At 37.7% G+C, this 26,582-nt stretch overlaps 1 protein-coding gene and 1 long non-coding RNA gene across 2 annotated transcripts in view; one reads left to right on the top strand and one right to left on the bottom strand.

The window, feature by feature from the left end:
* Positions 1–26,582, bottom strand: part of amon (prohormone processing protease amontillado) — a 68,259-nt gene that overhangs the window by 34,875 nt on the left and 6,802 nt on the right. Inside the window, exon 2 of the mRNA XM_034978125.2 lies at positions 1,738–1,842. Within this exon, the coding sequence (XP_034834016.1) occupies positions 1,738–1,842 (105 nt within the window). The remainder of the gene's footprint in view (positions 1–1,737; positions 1,843–26,582) is intronic.
* Positions 8,612–9,234, top strand: LOC138403531 (uncharacterized). Its single transcript, XR_011237783.1, has 2 exons — positions 8,612–8,791; positions 8,870–9,234. It is a non-coding gene; the product is annotated as an uncharacterized lncRNA (long non-coding RNA).

The raw sequence follows: 26,582 nt of genomic DNA, 5'->3' as shown, positions 1-26,582 counted from the left end.
TCAGAGTAGGTACTTTAAAATAACAAAGAAGTAGTGTCTAACTTCGATGAGCAGAGAATCCTTGAAGAAAATTGTATCTTAAAGCTCATAAAACTTCTACACAAGAAGGCTTCGCTCAGCGAATAGGTTCATAAATCCTTCTTATTCTCTCTTTCTCTCTTGTCTACATTATAAAAGGAATCTCTATGCAAAATTTCAGTTTTCTGGTTTTCGTCAGCGTTTTTCTTTTTATTTATATGTAATAATTATTGAGGTATTATTTATATTATAATTATTAGAATAAGTAGCCAGTTCCAATCGTTTATTAGTTCCTAAATGTTAGCAATCTGTTAATTAAAAAAAGAATACTCGTAGAAATAATTTGTAAAACGCGTATTGAACAATACTTATCACTGTGTTCTTTATCAAAATAAAATAATACCTAGATCCGTTATCTACTTACTCAAATCTTCATTTATTTTATTGGTAAAACAAACTCGTATTATTATAGTCTGCGACAGGTTGAGGTGACAATCGGGGTATTAGGCGGAGGACGCCCCGCACACCCACACGTCACCAAAGCTCGCCCGCAACGGGTTACCGCGGGGGCTGTGTGGGTGTGCACTGTGCAGGGGGTTCCCTCCCCGATTGCCAGCTCGACCTGTCGCGTAGGTACTATATATATGTACTTACATCTTTGTGTTCATTAATCATAATATTCTAAATAATATCTGTCCCGGCTGTACTCACGTGTTTAGTCGTTAGGCAGCGGCACGCGTGGCCCGCAGTCAAAACCGCGGCGCGTGCGCGAACGGACTCACTTGAAAAAGGACCCCGGATGAGTTCGGAACTAGTCGGGCTAACGTCGACTAAACACGTGAGTACAGCCGGGACAGATATTATTTAGAATGGAAATCACTCGCAGTAGTTTAAACGCTAAAATCATAATATTGTCTAATAAATGAAGTATGGTACAACATCTTACGATAAAATAAGCTTATACTTTGTAAATGTGTTCAAGTAGAAAATGGATTAGAGAGCCTTGCACACCGGTCGGAGTAAAATAGAAAACTAATCCACTAATGTGTTCGTAATCGGCTCAGCTGCGCCCTATTGAATAACATGTTACAATATAGACTTTAATGTTAACAGAATAAGAGCTACGTTTACATATTATACCAGACAGTTGAATGTGGCTATGTAACTTTTACGGCACTTCCTATTTAGTGAATACTGAATACTGCAACTTCATTAATTTTGCTTAGTCTTTTGTTATAAACAAGTGTATTTACCATAATAGATTATTTTTACTACTGTTTGATATTAGTATTATTAAATACAGGATTATATGACATCAATTAAACAAAACTTACAACTATGGAGATGAAACAGTTTTTTGAGTTGGACACCGGGAAAAATAGTTCTAAGAACAGCAACTTATTGAATGTTAGGGGACTTTTATGGAGAATAACCCTGTCGCTGAAACGTAGAGTTAGGTGCTAATAAACTCTAGGGTTCGAATTTTGAATAAATTTGTCCGCTTCAGCTTCGATCTGGTGGAATTTTTCAAAATCTTTTCTTAGGGGGGGGGGTCTACATTTTAGAGAAAACCAAGTAAGGTAAGGTACATGGAAAATCTCATGTTCATAAACACGATTTAAGCTGTACGTTGGTTGGTCAGTCGGTTTCTTCTTTCATATACTTATACAGAAAATCATCCCATAGTGAGCCATTTATATAATCTTAAATGCAACTTACAAGGGGATGTTTTTTGAGCAGACGCGTATGCGCGATGGCTCTACGGGGGCGGGCGTGCGGCAGCCCGCGGTGTGCGAAGTGCCACTCCGTGTCAGAGCCGAGGACCTGCAACAAGTATAATTATTAAGTATGTACCTACTACAAATTATACAAAGATATGCCCATACAGACGACTTGGTGACGGACGAAAAGCTCGACATAAATGACGCACGACTTTGCATTTTCGTCCGTGCCGACAACAGGATGTCTCTCATAGAATGTTTAGCATGTTAAAGTGCCCAGTGCTCTGTTAAGTCCAGTCTCACTATATCCAATGTTTCATGAGAACTACCTCCATGGTATAGCACCGCAGTTCACCCGATCTGACGCAGCATTCTCAAGCTCGCCAGCATCCCGATCACCAGCGTGAAACGACGCAAGACCCACCGGACCAGACTCAATCTCCGCGCGCGGTTGTGAGCTTATCTCCCGTAGTATGGAGACACCTAAACGATAAGCCCCAAGCCATCGAGGCGGGTCTTGGCAGGGGAAATAGCGGCTAAATGCAGCTCCGAGGAAGCAAAACACGCGATCAGTAAATCTGTATCTGTAGTAAAAGATATTTGCACGCGGCGGGCGGTGCTGATAACCTTATCGTCCCACAGCATGGAGACACCACACCGAGAGGCCCCAAGATATAAAGACGGGAAATACCGGCTAGAAACGAACAGGACCGGTGAAGTATGACACGCGGCTAGTAAGACAAGAACATATGCAGACGTACATACTACGAAGTGCGTATAGAAGCAGCGCTGATGCATCGCGCTTCGTTGTCGAATCAAATTAGCTTATAACGTTATACTTAAAACGAAACATGCAATAGTACTTAGTTTTTTGTGGTAGTAGTAGTACTTAGTTCAATAATACTAAGTAGGTATACAAAACATTCACATTCCGATCCCATATCCCGTTATTATTGCCACCAAATAGACTGGTCCATGCAATCGTAAGAATTTTTGCAGTGGAATGTAGCAAAGTACGTACGAAGTATTGCCATTTTCTGCTAAAATGCTCAATAAAGTACTCGGAACGAACAGTGGAATGTGCTCGTTTAACTTGAGTCCCGACTTACCTATTGCATTATGGTAAAAACTTAGTACCCATTTTAGGTTTCGAGATAAATTATTTTAATCTTATTATTCGCCCTAGTTCTAGCTGATGCTAGCGACTCGTCTGCATGGATTCAGGTTAAAAAAACCCGTGGGAACTCTTTGATTTTCCGGGGTAAAACGTCGCAGCAGAGCAACGCGCAACGGGTCGACGTGATTTTTTGCATGGGTACTAAGTATATTGAAAGACCTGGAGAGTGACATAGGCTACTTTTTATCCCGGAAAATGGCATAGCAGGCAGGCATAAATGGTTATTTGGACGCAGTATTTTTTTTCTAAATTTCTATATACTTAATATTGTGTTATATTAAAAGTCGAAGTCAAATCAAAATCAAACCATTTCTTTTTCAAAATATCTATGACAATTTTCATGAATTTATTTTTATAAATATTTCATTCTTAGTTGTTCCATTCCGTGTAAAGATGTATCCACTTGAAGAAAGACTTTAATCACAAAACTCATTATAAAAAACTATAAAAAGCATTGCCTTGGACTGTGATAACAAGTGAAACCACAAACTCAATTTCTCTATAACAGCAAAGTAAGGTCCACGAAGTGCCACGCTGCAAACTATGTTAATAAGATAGTAAGTTTCCGACAAACTTTGCCGCCTTGAAACGGTATCTAAGTACTACAGCTTGAGTATATATATTCTTGTGAAATCAACACCAGTGCAAGATAAGTAGATGTTTCTACGGAATAAAGAAAACTGTTTTCCGTATAAATAAATAATTACCTACTTTTAGTGATAAACTTTTTCTACATGTAAATATACATATATGCTTTTCTTTTGTATTAAAAAAAATACCTATTGATCTAAATATGATCAAATCAAATAGATGATGCCAAGATGATCAAGTCAATAACGCCGCAACGGAGCAACAGATTTATGTGATTTTTTCATGGTTATATCCATGACTTGGAATACTTAACCCAGAAAATTTAAGAATTCCTAGAATCCCTAAATCCAAGCTAAATCCACATGGGTAAACTAGTCATAGAATGAGAAAAATCTATCCAAAACATCTGACCCTAGTCGGATTGCACGATATCAAACACAATAAAAATAAATAAATAAAAAGTAATACCAATGTCGTGAAATCGTAAAAGTGCGTAAACGCAACCGTAGGAAGAAAGTCTTGGATCTATTTACTGCTTCCAATCGTGCTTCGGCATAATACGCCGTGTACGCCGTTCCGCCTTCAGCAATTTATTTTAATTTATTCACTGAATACAACGCCTGAAATCTGACGACAGGCGTACAAACGAATAGAAACTTTATTGCTGAGCGGTAAAGTCCTAGTGGCCATTACTTTTATAGCCAATAAGCGCGCCTGAAATTGTGACAACACTTAGCATAAACGTTGTTTTGACGAATATCCTAACACGAGCTGAATACAAATAGCCTGAAGGAATAACAAGGAGATTTTGTTTGATGAAGATGAAGGCTTTAGATAATTAAGAAAAATTGAGATGGACGTAATTGGGATTAGGTACGTCTCTGGAGATTTCGGTGTGTAATAAGTAAATTGTGTACCTACCTACCTATTTCCTTTAAAGCTCTTTTTATACTGACTGGACTAGCGTCAGGATTATTTATTACTAGATAATGCCCGCGACTTCGTCCACGTGCATTTAGGACTTTTAAAAAGCCCTTGGGAACTTTACTTTGACTTTCCGGGATAAAGAGTAGTCTATGTCTTTCCCCGGTACGTAAGCTAACACTACAAAATTTCATCAAAATCGGTAAAACTGTTGGGCTGTGAAACGCTAGCAGACAGACAGACAGAGACACTTTCGCATTTATAATATTAGTATGGATAGTATAGATAACTGGTTGTTTTAAAATATAAACCCATAGGGAAATATTGAAATTATTACGGTGATTACTTTTACTTTCGAGTTTGGACCATGAAAATGAATAGCCCAAGTGGAAGAATAATAAGAATTTCCGAAATTTGCCTTTGTTAAGATAATACAGATGATAGCACCGAAACAAGGACCAGAATATCAATTAAAGACCATCGACTATTAACACGGCACCAGAGAGAAAAATGTTATTCTTTTGTTCCTTTTTTCAAAGACGTGAAAGAAAATACGAGTCGAAAATACAAAATTGTTTTCTGGCTTCAATGAGAGCCGCGAATCGCGATCTTATTACCGTCCTCGGGTCTGGACTCTGGAGGTCAAGTTAAAAACACATTTTATTTAACAATAGCTTAGGATAAAGAGATCTCGAGATCGTATTCGTTCTATATCAGAATTTTGTGAAAATAAAGAATATGTTATTGGTAAAAATGTAACCATTTTTTATTTTTTTATCCTTATAGAAAATATAAGGTAAATGCCGGCAGACGAGCCATTTAATGAAATTTTCAAATTTATTTAAATAACTAGCTGACTGCGGCGAACTTCGTACCGCCTTACAGTCGATACTTTAATTTTTTTTAATACTTTAAATTTTTCTCTTCGTAAGAACCATCCATGTACCTACATCAAGGAATATTATAAAAACAGATGCCAAGATATTAGGTAGGTACTTTTATGAAAGAAATCTCCAAAAGGATCCCTTTTACGTCAAGTTCACGGTCATCTGTCAGTTGGCAAAGGGACAAAGGGCATTATTCATCTCCCGACGTTGCCATGTCACAAATGATAACAGGATGTTTCTTGGAGTTAATTTGCAGATAGATAGGATACTGTTTGGAATAATAAATAGATAAACCCGAGGGTTCCGTACCTCAAAAGGAAAAAAAGCAACCCTTATAACTTTACACTTTGCACTTTGTTGTCTGTCCGTCTGTCTGTCGTGTCTGTCAATTCGGGCGAATCAAAACCTATAGGATACTCCCCGCTGACCTAGAATCATGAAATTTGGCAGGTAGCATGTCTTATTATCGTATAGCACAAGTAAAGAAATAAATCCGAAAACCGTGAATTTGCGGTTTCATCACAAAAAAATTAGTGTTATGTGACCAAATTATTAATTTACTAAATCACATCAAGATGGCGCTGTCCATCATTAACTTCTAGTGTTGTACGGGTTTTGGAGCGATAATTTTTTATCATACTGGTTTGAGATTTCTTGTACGTTGATACGGAACCCTTAGTCTGCGAGTCCGACTCGTACTTGATTATTATTCCAGTCCTAGCCTCGGCTTTGATTTGAAACCTTTTAAGCTTTATCAATTTTGGTTGGATTACTCATGCATAGAATTAACATAAATTTTCTATCTCCCTAAATCGTGTTACATCATCACTCTCTGTAGTTTTAGATCAATTAATTAGTATTATAAAAAACTATCACCCAAAATCTTTAATTAATAAAAAGCTTCGTGAAATGTTTAACAAAAAAAATTGAATATTTTTTTCTCTGTAGGTTCTCAGATTATTTTTACTAGTAATTTGAAATTTTAAATTAAGATGACTATAAAAAATCCAGATATCCAGAATCCACCTCTGACGTCATTACAAAAGACGTACTTATTTTAATATTTTTGTTATCATTTTCATGGTCTTTCTATGTTTCTAAAGAAACACTTCACAAATATTTAAATTTTTGCGAAGGCCGCTGTTCATTGATTTGTGATAAAAATATATCTACTACGTATTTTTCAATCCGTTGTTTTTCATACGTCTGGTCCTCCAGACGCAAATATAAAACAATCGTACTCGTACGAACGAACTGAACAAAAATAATTTGACCTTTTGCTCAGCAGTAAGACATTAATCCGCCTTCTCTTCAGTTAAAAATATTATTGTAGAACCAGCTGAAATTACCAATTAGTCTATCTGTGATCTGTCAATTAGTTACTTAGCAACATTTATCGACAGATTACGGATAGACTGATCAGTTTTAATTTCAGCTGTAGAGATTATTAAGATGATTAAGGCCAAAGTGTTCATCAACTAAATCAGCTGTCATTGCCAATTTCTGTAATAGAGAGAGAGAGAGCCAGCTCGTGCCAGACCTTCCTTATTTTATAAAAGCAGAAAGTTGCTCTGCTTATTGTCCCCAACACTGGGAGGAACAAACAGGCCATAAAGGTGTAAAAAATCTTACGTCAAAATAGAAAGTCTAATGTTTCACGTCATGCATTGCCAAACAAGTTTAGTATCATGCCAACCCCCTGCCAGGCACATTTAAAGTTTAAAAGTTCAAGGGTGTCTTGCATTGGGGCTATCGCCCAAAGCTTTCATAATCCAAACAAACGTTCCTCCAAGTGTTGGGGAAAAACGAAGAGAAACTTTCAGCTTTTAAAAAATAACGAAGTTGTGACACACGCTGGCTCTTAAGTCCATAAGTTTTTAGTATTTTAAACTTGAAGAAGTTAAGATACTGTCAGTGTGCAAAACGTTGGCCTGGAATAAGTTTAAGGCCAAACTCTTGGCCTTAAGCTTGTTCCACAATCCACATGTCACACTCCCTTCCCTTGCCACTGGACTAACGATAGTCATCAAACGAAAATATTTGATCACCGACCTTGTTGTTCTGAGTCTACCCTCTAAAGCGTGATAGAAAGCATTTACATTTTCTTAATATTATGCTAAAAACTCTCATAGCATAACTTCTAAGCGAGCATTTGTAAAAGAATAAAAGTTTTTTATTAAGTTAAGCTCACTTATAAAGAAAAGCTACGATAAGTGACTTAATGGCTTTATTCTTACTAGCACTTTTCAAAGTTAACATAAAATTTATTATTTAGGACCCTACTAAAGTTGAAGATATGCGTTTGGTCTTCCGAACATCCCATCCGAAAATCCCATCGGTGGAGGATCCGAGATCAAGATAATATCTCGGATGATTTTCATCATCATCGTCAACCGATAGACGTCCACGGCTGGACATAGGTCTTTTGTACAGGAACTTCATCTAAATACTAAATACTCTGAACTTTAAGGAATGTTGTCATCAATTTTACGGACACAGCGAGAGAGCTTTATCTAAGCCTTCGTCGTATTGCCACTATAAAAACTTTTTATCGTACCCTTTTATACTTTACGCCACATTTATTGCGAACGCTCGTAGAATCTGACGTACACAAGGCTTATAGGTAGGGTTACCAGCTCTCCTGGAAATAAAGGCCTTTCCCGGACGGACGATATATGCATGTCAAATTTCAGCCCGATCCGTCCAATAGTTTGAACTCTGCGTTGATAGATCATCAGACAGTCAATCAGTCAGTCATTCAGTCAGCTTTTCCTTATATATATATTGATTTTGCACGACTGTCCAAAGAAAGGTTTGTAATGATTTCAGAATACATTATGTAGGCCCGCATGTACCGCATGTATGTATGTACAATATATAATTTCTAAATGCCTAAACCGGTTTGGGTGTATGGGGTATCGATAGAATCCTTAAGTAGGTACATCATCCCGAGTGACACTAGTTAGGTATAACTTTTTTGAAAAAAATTAATATGGCGGCTATATTATGAGTCCATTTTCAAATGTGATTTTTTTACTTTTTAGTTCTTTTTCGACACGGTAGTCATATTTTTATTTTTATTTTAACTTAGTATATCCCGACAAATTTTACTAATTTGCGACCTGTCCTATATACGTCGTGTTCGGTGCACGTAGAAAGTTTGTACTAGAAAGTATTTATTGTAGGTATAGGTAGCTAGTAGTAAAGTTCTCCAAGCTCTATAGGGAAAGTATTTATTGTAGGTATAGGTAGCTAGTAGTAAAGTTCTCCAAGCTCTATAGGGAAATAATAATAATAATAAATAAATAATTTTTATTTCAGGCAATGAAAATACAACCCATAACAATATACACAGTATGAAGCGGATTAAATTAATATTAGAATTGATTAGAATATAATATAAATGTAAAAAAATGGAGCTAACAATTTAAAAAACTAATCTAAGTAAAGGTGTTATTGTCGCACCGATGCAGGTTGGACCAATGTTTTGTAAAAGGATTACTAAGATCCTCTACAACAGCACATAAGATAGCGTTTGCACTGTGTGTCAGTCTTTTCCAGAAGGATGCCGTCCTTGCTCGGAGTATGGCGAAGAAGTCAGGGACTCTTGCAGCAGCAAACATAGCTTTAGCACTGCAGAAACGCGGGTGCTTCATTAGGATGCGGAAGGCGTTGTTATATTGTACCCTAAGTGCATTATAGCTGCGCTTGGTAAACTTTGTCCACAGCTGACATGTGTAGAAACATTGACAAAAAGCTTTAAATAACGTCACCTTCACATCATCAGAGCAACGAGCGAATCTGCGCGCTATCATGTTAGCCCGTACCGAAAGAGCCCTGCGCTCCCTCTCCACATCTCTGTCATCTTTTATGTCTTCTGATAAAATATGGCCCAAATATTTAAAGCTCTTAACAACCCGAACCGACGACCCATTCAGATATACCGGCGGAACGGTCTCCGGACCCTTGCCCGCTTTGAAGACGAGCATTTCAGTTTTTGCTACATTATATTTGAGAGCATGTTCTGTAGCAAACTGCTCACAAATATTGAGCAGTTTCCTAAGTCCATTTATTGAGGGGCTGAGGAGCACCATGTCATCAGCGTAGCTCAAATTGTTAACACAGATGTTACCAATATGGCAACCGACTTTGGTACTTCTCAGCCTCCCAATAAGGTCATTGATATAAAGGTTAAATAGGTCCGGAGACGTTAGCCCTCCTTGACGAACGCCACACTCTAGTCTGTATTCACTAGAGAGTGCATCGCCCCATTTTACGTAGTTAGTTTGGTTCTCGTACCAAAATCTCCACAGATTCATTAATTCTTTTGGTACGTGTCTATCAAGTTTACGCCATAGTATTTTGTAATTAACGAGGTCAAATGCCCGGCTTAGATCTAGAAAACATGCATATACTGAAGTATCTCTATTAACATAATAGTTTACAGTATATTTGAGACTTAAAATAGCCGAATCTGTGGAGAGTCCGGCACGAAAACCAAACTGAGCATCGTCAATATTAAAATTCCTGGTCAGTTCGGGTTGTAAGAGCCTTTCCAAGATTTTTCCGACCACAGTACCTAACGATATGGGTCTATAGTTGGTAAGGTTAGACAGATCGCCGGTTCTATTTTTTACGATGGGGGCTACTACCGTTTTCATAAGGCCCTGTGGTAAATAACTGTGCTTTAAGCATAACTTGAATATAATGGACAAGACCCGATAAACTTCATCACTGGCATAAAGTATGTGCTCAATGCTGAGGCCATCGTGTCCCGGAGACTTGCCACGCTTTATACATCTTACAGTTTGCGCAATGTTATCTGGAGTGAAAATATTATTCAGATCAACAGACGAGTTCTGCTGCAAGGATGTATCGGACACAATGGTCTCAACATTTTGCTCACTATCCACTTCCATAGGTTGCACTTTAAAATGGTTAGCAAACATGTCCGCGATTCTATTCGGATCCTGTTCATTATTCACAGATACGGGTAGGACATCCTTATGTTGGAGGTTTTTGGTGGCCTTCCAAAATTTTGGAAAATTCTTTTTATCTCTATTTTCAGCTATTTTATCCATCTTTATCATTTCTTGGTTTCTTTGGCACCATTTTAATTTGTTTTTAAATATTTTTCTAAATTTTAACATATTTTCATATATATATCCATGATCCGGTTTACCAACGTCAACCCACCAACTAAAATATAGTCTAGCTTGTTCGTGGCTTAATTTTACATGATAGTTCCAGCCAGCGATCTGTCTACCCTTATTTCCTGCACCGCTACGAGAACAACTTAACTCGGCTCCAGCCTGTAAAATACTTACCACTTCATTATACATATTGTCAATAGTAAGCTTACACTCTAAAATATCACAGTTATTTTTATCACAGCTATCGAAATGACTAGTATAAGTACTAACTAGTTTTAATTTTCTAAAACAATATTCTCCGTATTGATTAATCTGGTCAAGATTTCTATTATTCCAGAGAATTTTGCTATTGTTACGGGTATTGCCTATGTTACATTCTATTTTTTTTACAATGACGTCAATATTAATATCTATCAGTAGCGGAAAGTGGTCTGACCAGTGTACGTCATTGACAACATTTATACCTTTTATCATTTTAAACGCCGCCTCCGTGCCTAAACAGTGGTCAAGCCATCTTCTTGAGCCCAATAGATCTACATCCGCACACACCCAGGACTCGGCCGAACAGAATTCAAAAAGTTCCCGTCCGAAGCGGGCGCAAGGGTGCGCATTAAAGTCGCCCAAAGCAAACACAACTTCTATATTACTGTCACTAACAATGGCATTAAGTTGCGCGAGACAGCTCGTAAACTCAATTAAATCATCTACTTTATCACTATCACAGGGCATATAAATACTAAATACTAACATATCACAATTATGGGTCTTAATTTTAACCGCAATTAATCGGTCACTGTTACAATCCACTATAGTGACATCTGGAAAGAGCGATCTGCGCCACATTAACGCAAGCCCTCCGTACGGCCTGCCACGCAACACGCCGGCAGAGGTGTCTACCGAAGATTTCGAGTAACAGCTAAAATCTTTATCAATTTCATTTATGAAATTAATGTCATGTGGCAGCAGCCACGTTTCTTGGAGGGCTATTATGTCAACGTTTTGACATAAGTGGCGTACATGCTGCGCAGACCGCTTTACGGACTTACAGTTGAAGGACGCAATAGTTACGTAATTGTGATTATTTTCGGGCGTACTATCCATTGAGTTTGTTGTTAGTGGCGGCAACGCTTTGCGCATTACGGTCTCTGAAGCGACGAAATACTAAACCCTGAGGCCAAAAATTACTGTTCAAGAAGGTGCTCAGCTGGCTGCTAGACACCATTATTTTATAAGAATTAAAATCTACGTCACGATTTTGTTTTAATAACTCGACGCTGAAGCACTCTTGATTCATGTCTTTAATATGATTTTTAATGTCGTCTTCAGTGGTACTCTTTTTAGCCCGAGACAAGTAAATGGCACTTTTGGATTCGCTCACCAAAATTCGGGCCGAGTTCTGCAATGTACCACGCATATTTTTAAGTTTAGTTTTCTTACGAACCACTAACTTAAAATCGTCATCGGTGACGGTGGCAGAAATATTTGTTTCTCGAGCGGCCGTCGGAGATTTCGTTGCCACGCGATCATGACCCGAACGGCGAGCTTGCGTAGTGTTTGTACTCGCCTGCCGCCGCGGTCGATGCACAATATCACGATAGGTCGGAGTGAACACATTCTCGACGGAGCTCGCACGGTTGTAGTGTGGTACAAGTACAGGCGACAGTGCCTGTTTGTCAGTCGGTGTTGAAATTATTTTCTTAGGTATCACACTCGGATCCCGAGACTTCGGAGGCGTCATTTGGTCGGGTTTTTTAAAACAAGTCAGAAGTTGAGAAATATCGGAGCTGATTTTCGTTTGGAATTGAGTAAATTCTTTTTTCGAGACAGTTTCATTACGAATATCTTGAAGCTCGCATTTCATGGTAGTTAGGTCTTTCAATAGGCGAGTCACGTCCACATGTTCAAAAGTAACAGGAGGTAGACGGTTCAAATCCTTTGCAACAAATATTGGTTGCAGCGTCGGGTCGGTTTCTTTTAGTCTCTTAATGACATCTTTAACATTCTTCTTTTTCTTGTCCTCTCCCTTTCTTTGGATGTTTCTAGCGACTCCTCCCGTGTTTTCAAATAGAACATTTTTGCCGCTTTCGATCTCTTCGTCAGAAAAACTTGAAATACATATTTGTACTATAGATAACTCATCAAGACAGTCGACTTTGTTCTGAACGAACGTGAGAAATTCATTTACGATAAGATTACTCGCCATCGCGTATGAGATTGGACCACACACCACATTACTCGCACAGAGAACGCGCCTAACCACCGCGACAACTAGGAGGCGACTCGAAAAACGCGGGAAAACTAGTACTTACCTACTTTAGTTTTCTCTAGCAGACTTGAAAGATAAACAAAGTGCAGAAACCTTCTCTAATCTTTTTTGCACGAATATTATAGTGAAAAACCTAAAGGTGACACGGGCTACTTTTTATTACGGAAAATCAGAGTTTCCTTGGAACTACGCCACGTAGTATCACAAACCAACTTAGTAAGTACGATTCAGACATGCGACCCTTCGCACTTCACGTTTTAGGTACTTTATTATTGAGCTTGATAGGCTTCAATGATGCTGGTTTACTTATTCACCGCCCCATTTGAATATATAATTTAGAACAAGACTGGGTACAAAAGCTTTAGGTACAAAACACAACAAATACCTGAAGCGTTCTTCTCATTTCACGTCCCAAACACTCGGTTAAAACGGACGAAATTGTATATTAATGACTATCGCAGATGACCGATATTTAATTAGTCGATACGACAAAAGTTGGCGAAAATAGAAAACAACACCTAGACATCCCACGGTCTTATAGACTATAATTCTCGCCGAACAATTCAATTTTTGAAGCAGAGAAGAATATTACCTATACTATACCTTCTTACTATAGAAAAAACTAAGTAAGACGTCTGTTCATACTAACACATAGGACAGTGTGCGTTGAGTCGGTGGCCACCACTTCTCACCGTCTAAAGACGTTGAAAGGTTGTTGGATAAAAATCGGTCTCAAACAAAAGCGGTTGTCTGCATGAGACCTTACGAATGTTTAATAATTTTAATATTTACCTTATAAAATTGTTGTCTAACGTACTTCTCTGTTCTACATATTGTGTTAATCCATCACACTGACACAGTATATTTCGGCTTCTACTGCTGAGATCTTTTGGCTTTAATGTTCAAGTAGGTATAATAACCGAGATATAATCAAACCCTGTAACTGGTGATGTGTGAACTTTCAAAATAAACCTTTTTTCTTTCTTTCTTATATTCAATACTGCCTACCTATTATAAACCTTTCTTATCAAAATATGTTCTTAACGATAATGGAATTTATATTGAATCGCACTGAGAAGTTTAAGTTAGTATCTCAATTACTCTATTCCTTCTTTTTTCCGTAATCAAACCTGTTACTAAGGAAGAAAGACTATTTCAACTTTGGCGACCGCTTGCTTTAATAAATATCAACCTTATGCTCTTCTGAAACCACAGACGTCCCTGTACGTATTTACCGATTCACCTCAAAACCACGTTGTATCTAACAGATTATACCTACACATTGAATTCATAATACCTGTTGAGGTCAGGACGGCACGTCCGGGTATTATCAGCTTAGATCCGCCCGTAAGCCTTGTATTCGGCAAATCTCGTTCTATTCAAAGGCTTTGTGGTTCAAGGAATCGGTCTACCCTGCTTTCCGCTCCGGTCAGACTTGATAAGCGATCGATACAATTCTCAAACTCAAACTCAAATTATTTATTCAGAATTGGTAAAATTTTACGCTTCCTGATTGTCATAAATTTTTATTTGTAAGATGATATGATATAGTGGTGATAATTAATACGTACTTAAAACTAAAGCTACGAGGGTTCCAAACGCGCCCAGGTCTGAGAAGAGCCCACAACAAACTCAGCCGGGAAATAGAAAAGAGGGTTTAGTTTTCGTGGCTAATGTAAAAACTGGTGCGCATCGTCTCATTAAATAATGTGGCCAATTCTAAGGTTACACACACACACACACATTGTAGCGAAAAAGTAAGTTTAAAACTATCCTTTTCATAAAAAACACAGTGAAAAGGATAGCACTATATTTTGACCAGTCAACTGAAAGATTGTGTACAACAGAATTTGTACCAATGTTGTATGGTGCTACGATGGTGTGCTACGTAACGCAGCCCATAAAGCTATGCAGCGCCGGCTTTTTCGTTGAAAGTTGAAACACATGTACCTACAGGAAAAAAGGAAAAAAAAAATTAAAACCCGACGCTGAAATATAGTAAAATTGTTTTCTGTCGCTTGGTATATTTTAATATTGGACTACATTTATGAACTCAGAATTTTCTCCTCTTTCATATTTTGAAATTTCACTCGATAGGATAGTAAAAAGTTTTTTTCACTTTTATGGGTGTATAACATGATCTAACATATCGATTATGTTCGTATCGGATTATAATAATCGATTGACATTTCATTTATCAAAATCGGCTCAATGGTTTAGGCGCTACGGTAAAACATACGGGAATACAAACATTATAGTACGTGACAGATCGAGATAGCAATCGGGGTGGGAACGCCCCGCACTATCCCTGTGACTTCTTTAGGCTTTGTAGCGGGCGAGTCCTTTCTTTAGGCTTTGTAGTATTTTTGTGAGATACGCTACCGAAGTCACGGTAGGTATTTAATAATATAATCCTTGAGAATAGATTTTCAAGATTATTTAGCTACGTTATAGAAATTACGTTAACAGTACGTGAGGTTATCATTAACCTACGTCACTTTACGTTGTACAAAAGCAATAAATTGGAATGGACACTGGAGAAATTCAATTAAACCGACAAAGATATCAATAACCTTTTCATAATAATTTATTGAACCAGATGATTGCTATTGGCTGCCCGAGATCGTCTGGGGTTAATTTAATAATAATACCACGAATTTAGTATTTCGAAATTAATCTTACAGTTTCCAATTTTCATAGAGAAACGCTGAAAGATATAATGGAAAGTCATTTTTTAAGGTAAAGATCGGATGCTGTTTCTAAGCATTTATTCGTGATGATAAACTTATTATTATTAAGCACCTAAACTTTATTTCGAAGTTTGCTATGGAAGTTTGAGTACCTACCTATCTACTAAGAATTGTGACTTTCTTTCATGTAGCCAGCGAATATGACCCTTTCAGAAAAGGTACGCAGTGCCCCGTCTTAGTTTGGCTCGTTTGTTTGCACCGTGAGCAGTGAGGGGCGTTCCCTCCCTGGTTGCCATCTCGACTTGTCACGTACTTATACTTCAAATAATTGATTCCACTCAGCATGCACCGCGTTTCATCGTTTCATTTAATTTGTATAATACAGTGCCTACCAATCGAATGATATTGAAATTGAGTAATATGTCAATATAAATAAATCTATATTTTTCTATCTATACTAATTACTGATTGTGGTCATATTGGAGAGCTGAATTAATCTTATCCGGACATTAACAAATGATGTTTGTTCAACAGACATTTTATCGAATACACCCATTCGCCATTTTGATCTAAAATACAACATTTTATGAATTTGATATGGGATGTTTTTAAATATTAGGCGGATAAAGCTTGCCAAAAGCTTTCAGGTCCTAAAGTAACTATTCAACACCCCAAACAACTTTAAACTGAAAGCCGTACGCGACCTTTAAGTAATAAGATTTGCATAAATAAAGACTTGAAGTCTTTATTTATGCAAATCTTTAGAGAGACCCTTTATGTCTTTAAATATTTAGTGTTTTCAGAATATATACTTACGTACTTACTCGTACTTAGTATAGTACCTATTATGTAATTTGAAGAATTTAAATATAGAAAAGTAAAAGGTGACTGACTGACTGACTGACTGACTGATCTATCAACGCACAGCTCAAACTACTAGACGGATCGGGCTTAAATTTGGCATGCAGATAGCTATTATGACGTAGGCATCCGTTAAGAAAGGATTTTTGAAAATTCAACCCTTAAGGGGGTGAAATAGGGGTTTGAAATTTGTGTAGTCCACGCGGACGAAGTCGCGAGCATAAGCTAGAATCGTAATAAAATTTTAAGTACATGAATCCATTTTTGTAGGTGTGTAGGTATAAGGTCCCTTTTAGAATATTTTAATCAGTAGGTACCCTTATTATAAATGCGACAGTGTGTTTGTTTGTTGGTTTGTTCTTCAATCACGTCGCAACGGTGCAACGGATTGACGTGATTTTTACTTTTTATCGCGGAAAATCAAAGAGTTCCCTCGGGATTTTTAAAAAACCAAATTCCATGCGGACGAAGTCGCGGGCATCAGCTAGTCTAGTATATAATATGAGGATATTTATATACCGTAAGTCGTAGCGGCTAGTTACCACCCTTGCGGTAGCAGATCTTGCGTTTCTGTCAATATTGTCGAAGCCGTAATAGCCAAGTGGTTAAAACGTCTGCCTCCTATTCAGAAAGTCAGGAGTTCGAGTTAAAGCACTAACCAAAAACAGTTTCGCATTTATAATACGGTGATAAGTACATGATGATGGAGATGGCAAAGGCGAGGGGGACGCCCGCGCTCGCCCGCACCGGGTTAGCGCGGGGACTGTACGGGTGTGTAGGGCGATCCCTCCCCGATTGCCATCTCGACCTGTCGCGTACTATATGCACATAATCAACGATTTTGTATGTTACCAAAGACGTCACTGTGTCGTCTCGAGCGCGACGTTCATTCAGACTTGTTTATCTTGTAGAAAAATAATTTATTATTGAATCGACCTTCATCCCTCAAGCACACAATTGACAATACATATATATTGGAGGGTCGATATTGAAAGAGTTCTTACTGTCTGTAGACACCGTGAAAAGAAACGTATGAGCTTTACTCTATGGAAGGTAGCCATCTTTATTTTAGTTGTCAGAGTTGGATTTTGACACGCACGCATTTTGTTATTGTTCAAAATTCTCTCTCGCATTAAATTAATTAAGTATCAGATTATAGCTTAGCTAATTTTTATTATTTGAGATAGGTAGGTAGTTTCTTAATCGTGATATTTAATTCGGTGATTGTGATATAGTTAGAACAGTAATTGTTCGATGCTACATATGTTCGATACATTGTGTTAAATCGTAACATCTAGTGCCATCCGGTGACTTTGTCTGCAAAGCACTATTAATAATGTTCGCGTAGTTGTTTGACGAATATGGAATATTAATTATTGGTGAATATTAGAGTAATTCGTGAGTTAACGTTTGGCTCAGTGGATAGATTATTCTAAGGACATCCGTTAAGGTTATTTCTGCAAACGCTAGTAATTTAGAATGTAATTGGAGATATACCGGCAGTTGAGATAATGACTAGTTTGAAGTGATAGTTTAGTGTGATAGTAACTTGAAGTTAACTTTGATAGTACCCGCTTTAGAATCGTATAACCCGGTTGGTAAAGAATCATTGATGACTCTCGTGTAATGTTGAAATGGATTAGACAATGAGTTGCCCATGAGATCGAATAGCTTACATTCTACCTGGTTTCTGTTGTGATCGCTTATTTGGGTGGATATAGTAGTCGTGGCGCGTGTGGCGCACGATGCTATGGTGTTCTGTATGCAGATGTGCACAGAGTGGAGAAGGTAGAGCTATTGCGATATTCTGAATTAGTAATGAGAAGTCAATTATAAGATCTGTTTAGATCGTAAGAGAGTCGATGCAATGATCCTTTTAAGAGCGTTCATGAAGTTGTGATTGATTACCTTGAGATGATTAGATAACGGAGTAGGTCGTGACTTGATTGAGAGGTTGCAATAGCAATTGCGCCCTAATCACACGATGTAGTGTTTAGCTTAGGTTAGCTAGTTTAGAGTGAGGTGAGGGGTCGCTGTGAGGGGTGGTTGGAGGCGACCATAGGTAGGGTTAGGTTAGGGTGATCTGGTTGTGTTACGTTGATGGTTTCCATGTGCGATACGTTACTGAGAACTATTTGTAAAGAACATGGATTAAAGTACCTACTTATTAATTACTACCTTCTGATGTCGGCTAAAGATGAATAATAATTATCGGCCATCCTCCTGTTCTCCGACATCAGAAGTGGGATACACGATTTATGCCCACATTTTCGAAAATCATTGCAACACTAGCTTTGTTTAAAAAAAAAAAAAAAAAGTTACAAGATTTTTTTTTTTTTTTTTTTTATTTATTTGTGCAAGACATGTTTTCAATTTTAATACCCACACGTGGTCTTTCTTGAAAAGCTTGATTTACTTTTGTGTGTTTTGAATAAAAAGAGAAAGAAAAAAGGATTATTTTGTGTAGGGATGCGCTAAGGAGTGGTGAAAGTGGCCGTGATTTAATGGAGTTAAACTCAAACTCGAATCATTTATTCAACATAGTTAAGTTTAGTTAATTTACAATTTTGACTGTCAGTTGTAGGAGTTATGTGGTATGGTGGTGATGGTGAATTGCGTAAGCTTGGAGCTAAGGCTACGAGGGTTCCAAACTACTTGGTTTCCTTACTAAATGGTTATAGCATTGGGAGTGTGATGTCCCAGCACGGTTGTCATCTAATTTAATAGCTAGTGGTCTGATGTTTTCAGCTGCTGAGATTGACTATCTAGCACTCTCAGATCATGATGCTACTTGGGCATTGGCAGTAAGGGTTGAAAAAAAAAAGTGCGATATAGGTCTGCATGGTCTTAATGTGGGAGAGACTACAACGGGGATAATACGAAATAATTTTATTCATGAAATTTATCTTGTCCCTTACATTTTCGAATATTCGGAAAGCGTCGGCGAGGCATTTGATTCCTTTCATGATGTTGTATAACTTTTCTATGTGCTGTGTTTACCCTCTAAGAAGGTGAAAATGGATAATTGTAATAATAAAACGGTATGGTTGACTGAAGGGATTTTTGGTATAATAGAGTCACGGAGTGACACTGAAGCTGGGCTAAGATGAGATGAGGACTGGCTCTGTAGAGGAGTGCGCTATTCGCCAATGCAGTGTATTTGCAGACATAGTGAATCAGTCGTTTGAATAAGGGGTTTTCCCTAGCAACTTAAAAATTTCTATAGTTACCATTCCTGTAACCCGTGTTCAAAAAAAAAGGCGATTGATGTGGCACCGTCCTATAACATTGGTGCCAATATTAGCGGGAATGATTGGAAAGGTAATGGTGAAACGTCTCAAAAAAAATTCAATGCCAATGGTGTGCTCGTGGATGAACGATTTGGTTTTTGCAATGACAGCTCCACTGTCGAGGATTGTTTCTGTTTAAGTGGAATAGATAATGATAGCCTGAATGACAGGGTACCTATTGCTATTATTTTTCTGGATGTGACTAAGGGTTTTGACTTTGTGAATCATAAAATATTATTGGATAAATTAGATGGATATGGTGTTGCAAGAAGAGCTTATGAATGGATAGAGTCGTATTTGAATGGACTGAAAATGTGCGCTGGGATTGCTAGAATGAAAAATAATACCAAAGGGTGTACGAATCTCCACTGGAATGTGATAAGCGGGGGGTACCTCAGAGTGTATGGTATGTGTGGTGTATTAGAATCCTTCCGTTTGAACTGACTTCAAAAACGGAGGAGGTTTTTAAATTCGCCGGAATATTTGTTTTCTTTTTGTAACTTGTATTGGTGACATTACGATAGCGACCATTGTTCGTTGTGTATTGTTTGCAGATGATAGAATAATGTTGAAGGAACGTAGGAATGGGAATTGAACGGCGCTTTGGAGGATAATTAATTGAATTAGTAATAATGACTTGGAAGTGCGCTTAAATAAAACTAAAATGATGCAGTTCATGATCATGCGACGATGGAGAGGGTTGATGATTTAAAGTTTTTGGGAATAATTTGCGACAAGAACTCTAATTTGAGGGTGCACATTAGGTGTGTGTGCTGAATTGGACGAATTTGTGTATGCGTGGGGGTCCTTCCACTGTGATGTATGAGCATAGAGGATATGGGCGTATTTATTAGGAAATGGCAAAAATATTTCCAACGAGATTATGAGGTAAGGATGAGTGGGTCGGTTGGATGCACGCACGAGCTATGCATTTCAGAATGTCACAGTGGTACATGCATTAAAAGCGTTTGCGCTATGGCTGTAAAAAAAAAATGAACAATAAGCTGCCAATTGACCTCAAAAGGATGAGTTTGGATGTGTAGAATAAGGAAGAGCTTAGTGAATTGCTTTTGGAAAAGTGCTATTGCGACGTTAAAGAATATTTGATTTATAAAAATGGGTTGTCTAAACGGCGAGGTGGCCATTTAGATGATAAACGGCGAGGTGGCTGTTTTGAAAAAAAAAGGGGGTTGTCTAAAAGGCGAGGTGGCCATTTAGATGATAAACGGCGAGGTGGCTGTTTTGAAAAAAAAGGGGGTTATCTAAAAGGCGAGGTGGCCATTTAGATGATAAACGGCGAGGTGGCTGTTTTGAAAAAAAGGGAGTTGTCTAAAAGGCGAGGTGGCCATTTAGATGATAAACGGCGAGGTGGCTGTTCCGATAATGGATGGACGGCGGCGTGGCCGTTTCAGCTGAGGGGAGTTAGCTTGGTGTATAGTGTGGTGGGTATTTGGAACAGGTGATAGGATCAGTAGCGGGGTACTGCTGGAGTTCGGGTTTTATGAGACATAATTATGAGCGGTGAGTCTATTATGGCAAATGGTGCAGTGTGTTTTAGAAGTTGCTACTATGGATAACGTTGGGCTATGCTTTGGTTGTGTCATGCTTGTTTTATTTGTAATGGTTGTGATATGCATGCTTTAGAATATGTGGTTTGTGTGCTTGTGCTGATTGTCAGGATGAACGAGCGGATGTTCTGACGTTTATAAAATGTTTGTGCTTGATACATACTAGCGCCCGAGGACGGTCGCATGTCAGAATGGCCGTATTGGAGGGTCGATATTGAAAGAGTTCTTACTGTCTGTAGACACCGTGAAAAGAAACGTATGAGCTTTACTCTATGGAAGGTAGCCATCTTTATTTTAGTTGTCAGAGTTGGATTTTGACACGCACGCATTTTGTTATTGTTCAAAATTCTCTCTCGCATTAAATTAATTAAGTATCAGATTATAGCTTAGCTAATTTTTATTATTTGAGATAGGTAGGTAGTTTCTTAATCGTGATATTTAATTCGGTGATTGTGATATAGTTAGAACAGTAATTGTTCGATGCTACATATGTTCGATACATTGTGTTAAATCGTAACATCTAGTGCCATCCGGTGACTTTGTCTGCAAAGCACTATTAATAATGTTCGCGTAGTTGTTTGACGAATATGGAATATTAATTATTGGTGAATATTAGAGTAATTCGTGAGTTAACGTTTGGCTCAGTGGATAGATTATTCTAAGGACATCCGTTAAGGTTATTTCTGCAAACGCTAGTAATTTAGAATGTAATTGGAGATATACCGGCAGTTGAGATAATGACTAGTTTGAAGTGATAGTTTAGTGTGATAGTAACTTGAAGTTAACTTTGATAGTACCCGCTTTAGAATCGTATAACCCGGTTGGTAAAGAATCATTGATGACTCTCGTGTAATGTTGAAATGGATTAGACAATGAGTTGCCCATGAGATCGAATAGCTTACATTCTACCTGGTTTCTGTTGTGATCGCTTATTTGGGTGGATATAGTAGTCGTGGCGCGTGTGGCGCACGATGCTATGGTGTTCTGTATGCAGATGTGCACAGAGTGGAGAAGGTAGAGCTATTGCGATATTCTGAATTAGTAATGAGAAGTCAATTATAAGATCTGTTTAGATCGTAAGAGAGTCGATGCAATGATCCTTTTAAGAGCGTTCATGAAGTTGTGATTGATTACCTTGAGATGATTAGATAACGGAGTAGGTCGTGACTTGATTGAGAGGTTGCAATAGCAATTGCGCCCTAATCACACGATGTAGTGTTTAGCTTAGGTTAGCTAGTTTAGAGTGAGGTGAGGGGTCGCTGTGAGGGGTGGTTGGAGGCGACCATAGGTAGGGTTAGGTTAGGGTGATCTGGTTGTGTTACGTTGATGGTTTCCATGTGCGATACGTTACTGAGAACTATTTGTAAAGAACATGGATTAAAGTACCTACTTATTAATTACTACCTTCTGATGTCGGCTAAAGATGAATAATAATTATCGGCCATCCTCCTGTTCTCCGACATATATATTATAGTACTAACGTACCTCAAGCAACAGTCTAGTCGCTACGATTATGATGAGTTTTTGTTATGAGCGTGGGCACGCCCACATCTTGAGGTGTCAGATTAAAAATACATAAAGCCCACTCGCTTCCAAGGATTTATTAGCCAGCAATTTATTCAGGAGTTGGCGTGGAAGCAGACGACCTACAAGTAGATTCAATAAAAGAAAATTAGACAGGGACTTTTAGGATGATGCTCACGATTTCATCCACGTGGTTTTCAGTTTTTTTCGGAACTCTTCATTTTTCCGGGATAAAAGTAGCCTTTTTCCCTATCCAGGATGCAAGCTGTCTCTGTACCCGTTAAAATCTTAAACAGATGAGCCGTGAAAAGCTAGCAGGGTTAGCAGACAAACAAACAGACACATTTTCGCATTTATAATATTAAGTATAATAATAGGCACAAACTTGGCCACAACCACACCTGATGGGAAGTAATGATGTGGCTGAGGATACGTTTGCCTAAAAGATGACCGGTGTTGAGCCTTGTTTTAATAAATACCCGAAGAATATTCCAAATCCTTGCCAAACGTAAGAAATGATGAAACAAAAAATACCAAACAAAAAAAATACAAAGCGTTTCGTGCGTGTAGTTGGAATGTCAATGAAAGGATTGAAACTGGCCCGGCGTCTTGCGGTACGGAGAAGGGGAATAGGGATAAGATGGAAAAGCTTCTGGGCATACTCTGAAATATACCCATTAAAACACCTAGATAAGCCGGCAGCCTTACGCCGGGGATCAAGGCTCTGAAGTTTCATCGAAGTGGTGAATCTGTATCTACTCTAACATCGATGACTCTAACTGAATGACATAGTTCTGTTTGCTAAAAACATTAAAGGGATACCTATTTATAATAAGTCATTTGCTTGGAATAACTAATACTTAAGTAAATAGATAAATATTGTGGCTTACATAATATTATACTTACAAATCTTCGAGGTCAGCGTTGAAACAACCTAGGTAATTCATAACTGTTAGGATATTCATAGTTACACCCACGCATTTTAACGGCGCACCTGATGCTGTTGACGTCACTCATATTATCAGGAGTGATAATTTAAAGTTTGTAGAGTAGGTGTTACTAGGTCCGATAATAGATGATAATTTAGACACATCCGCTCAGTGGTTAGCCCTCTTTATTACTACTTCTTACATCTAGTACCTACATACACCACTACAAGTTTTACTAAACATAACTTTTTTGGCTCTTGGCCTATTCTGATCACGTGTGATCTCCACGAGCGAACATAAAATATGAAAAGCAATGGTGATGAGTCGAACGAAGTTTTGTTCCGGGTAGGTATTTGTTGAACATTTATATTTTCTAGTCTTGGTATACTTACGGTACTTGAGTTTTCTAGGGTGGGGCCACCCGTGTCCCCACTTTCCCCCTGGCTACGTCAAAGCGTTCTTCTGACGGCTTTCTTTCATTCAAAGTATACCTACCTATCTGCTAAAACTTCTTAACGTTGTATTTGTTTTATAATACACGAGGTAAAGGCTGGATATTTAGAAAATGCGAAGAAACTTTAAAGTCAAGGTTGTACGGCAGCGTTCCGTTAGCTTTAAGTGGTTCACCTACTAGTTCTACGCTTTATTGTACCTACCGATATGGTAAGACGAAGATATAGAAGCCCCTTAAAAAAAAATTCATGCTTATGAACAAAAATGAGCGAAATTAATAAAATTGTGAGTATAATCAATTAGGTACTCAGTCAGCTCTAAAGTCAATCATAACAAAGTCAATAAAATCTCCTTAGGTAATCACGAAAAATTAATAATATTTGAATGGAAATTGGAGACATGGGTCGCGAAATGCTGAGAATTTGTGCTGGAAATATTTACGATTGCTCATTGGTCAAAGGGCGTGGCTGAGACAAATTACATCGTAGAAATTAGAACTACAACTTCTCGTGATCTTAATAACAATTTAAATATATTTTTACAGCTCAAGTTAGCATTGAAAATAAAATATAATAAATATAAGCCATTGAATTATAAATAAACGAAATAGACAGAGTCGCGATTAATATACAACGAAATAGACAGAGATTGCGGTACATTTTAGTGGTGGTCAGTTAAATCATTTAATTTTTTAACCATTTTACCTATCTATACCAAATTGGACCCGACTTCGCAGATCATTTTCAATTTGCAGTTTTGTTTAGCCGGCTAGAAATAAGAAAGTTTCGTCGTAATGTATTTTCGAACAGTCATAAACTCATATCATAAGTCATAACTTCGGTCTGGATGACGCTAGAAAGCTGAAATTTTCAGAATAAGGTGTCCTTAGCAAACTTATTAAACATACTACGTGTTAACTTAAGAGTTATATACTTTGGACTTGGGACAGGTCCCATGGGGATTGGGAAGCACAAATCCAAGCTAAGCTAGGGGCTAAGTTAGGGGACAAAGAAGGCATTATAAACTTGTGAGTCTTGGCAACCAAATTGACATGAAATATTTTTGGTGGTATATAAATACCTACATCGTTCTGGAATGTAGTAATGAAGTAAACAAAAAATCGTAGCTTCCTCTCACGTCTACTTTTATCTGTGGTAGATACTAGATAGGTACGTTAGTACTATTATATATTCTGTGATACTAGTATCTGCCACATATAAAAAAATAGTATACTCGTATCTACATAGACGGACCCATGAAAATAAACCAACAAAATAACTTAATTGTAAGCTACTTACCTATTTTTGGAAGGTTATATAAGTACATAGATTCATAGAATCAATTAAAATGTCTTGAGGACAAATTATTCTTATAGTAAAATAAGTTTTACCAGTAAAAAAAATTATCGATTGTTCGCTCTTTTGTAGGGTAAGTCAGCTTGACTTGGAAAAATATTACAGAAAATTGAAGTTTCAGTTTTTTTTTTGATGTAGAGTAAGTATTTATATCTGCCAACCCTCAATCTGAGCAACCCGCTGAGCTATATCATATCTCTGGTTAGCCTACGAATATCCGAATTCGATCACGAAGGGGAACTCCAAGCATAGCTCTCTCCACTTTCTGACTCTGAGCTTTCTTATTGTTAGCGAATACATACATACTTACATAATATACATCAGACCAACTTTGTCCCTTCAGCCAATCTCATAGCCAAGTTTTAAGTTCATGTAGATACGCTGTTGACATCATCTGCAAAACTTTAAAATTGGCTAAGTTTGGTGAAGCGCTACGCTTTCAAGTTCCAACACTTCACATTTTAAACACGTTCTAATATACTTTTAGCACTAAATATTATTTACCTGCAATGACGTATTGAATATACGTCATCGTAAATATTACACCTACATAATATTTTGAGATAAACTGATTTCATTTAAGATTCCTCCTACATTAATGTAAATTGTTATTTTATTTGTGGCCTTGTTTTTAGGGTTCCGTAGGTACCTCAAAAGGAAAAAAGGAACCCCTATAGGCTCACTGCGTTGTCTGTCTGTCTATCGTTTGATTTTAATATATTGTCTTCCTCGTCATCCGTCGTCAACTTTTTAAATCTAAGGTTTTGCAAGCTTACCGAAAGAAAATTATGGGAAATACATAGGTATGGTGGCTTTGAATGGAAAAAAGGTTAAAGGCTCCTATCCACCCCCATATTTCTTTACAATCGAATTTTGACTATTTTAGTGTTTAACTTGCTTCTTCAGCAACTTCGTCCATGTGGGTTTAGATGTTCCTGTTGAAAATTTTGAAAATCTTTTCTTAGTGCAGGTAGCTACGTTATAGAAAACACCTACATACAAAACTTCAAGTTTCTTAACCCAACCCAATGGTTTGAACTTTACGTTGATATGTCAGTCAGTCAGTAGATATATCAAATATAGAATTTCTATAACATTTTCAGCCCCCTCACATGAAGAAAAGAGACGAAATTGGCCAATTATCTGACTCTCATATTACTATATCATTACTTGCT

The sequence above is a fragment of the Maniola hyperantus genome, chromosome 18 (assembly GCF_902806685.2).
Source record: "Maniola hyperantus chromosome 18, iAphHyp1.2, whole genome shotgun sequence".
NCBI lineage: Eukaryota > Metazoa > Arthropoda > Insecta > Lepidoptera > Nymphalidae > Maniola > Maniola hyperantus.
This window is presented reverse-complemented; position numbering and strand designations above follow the sequence as displayed.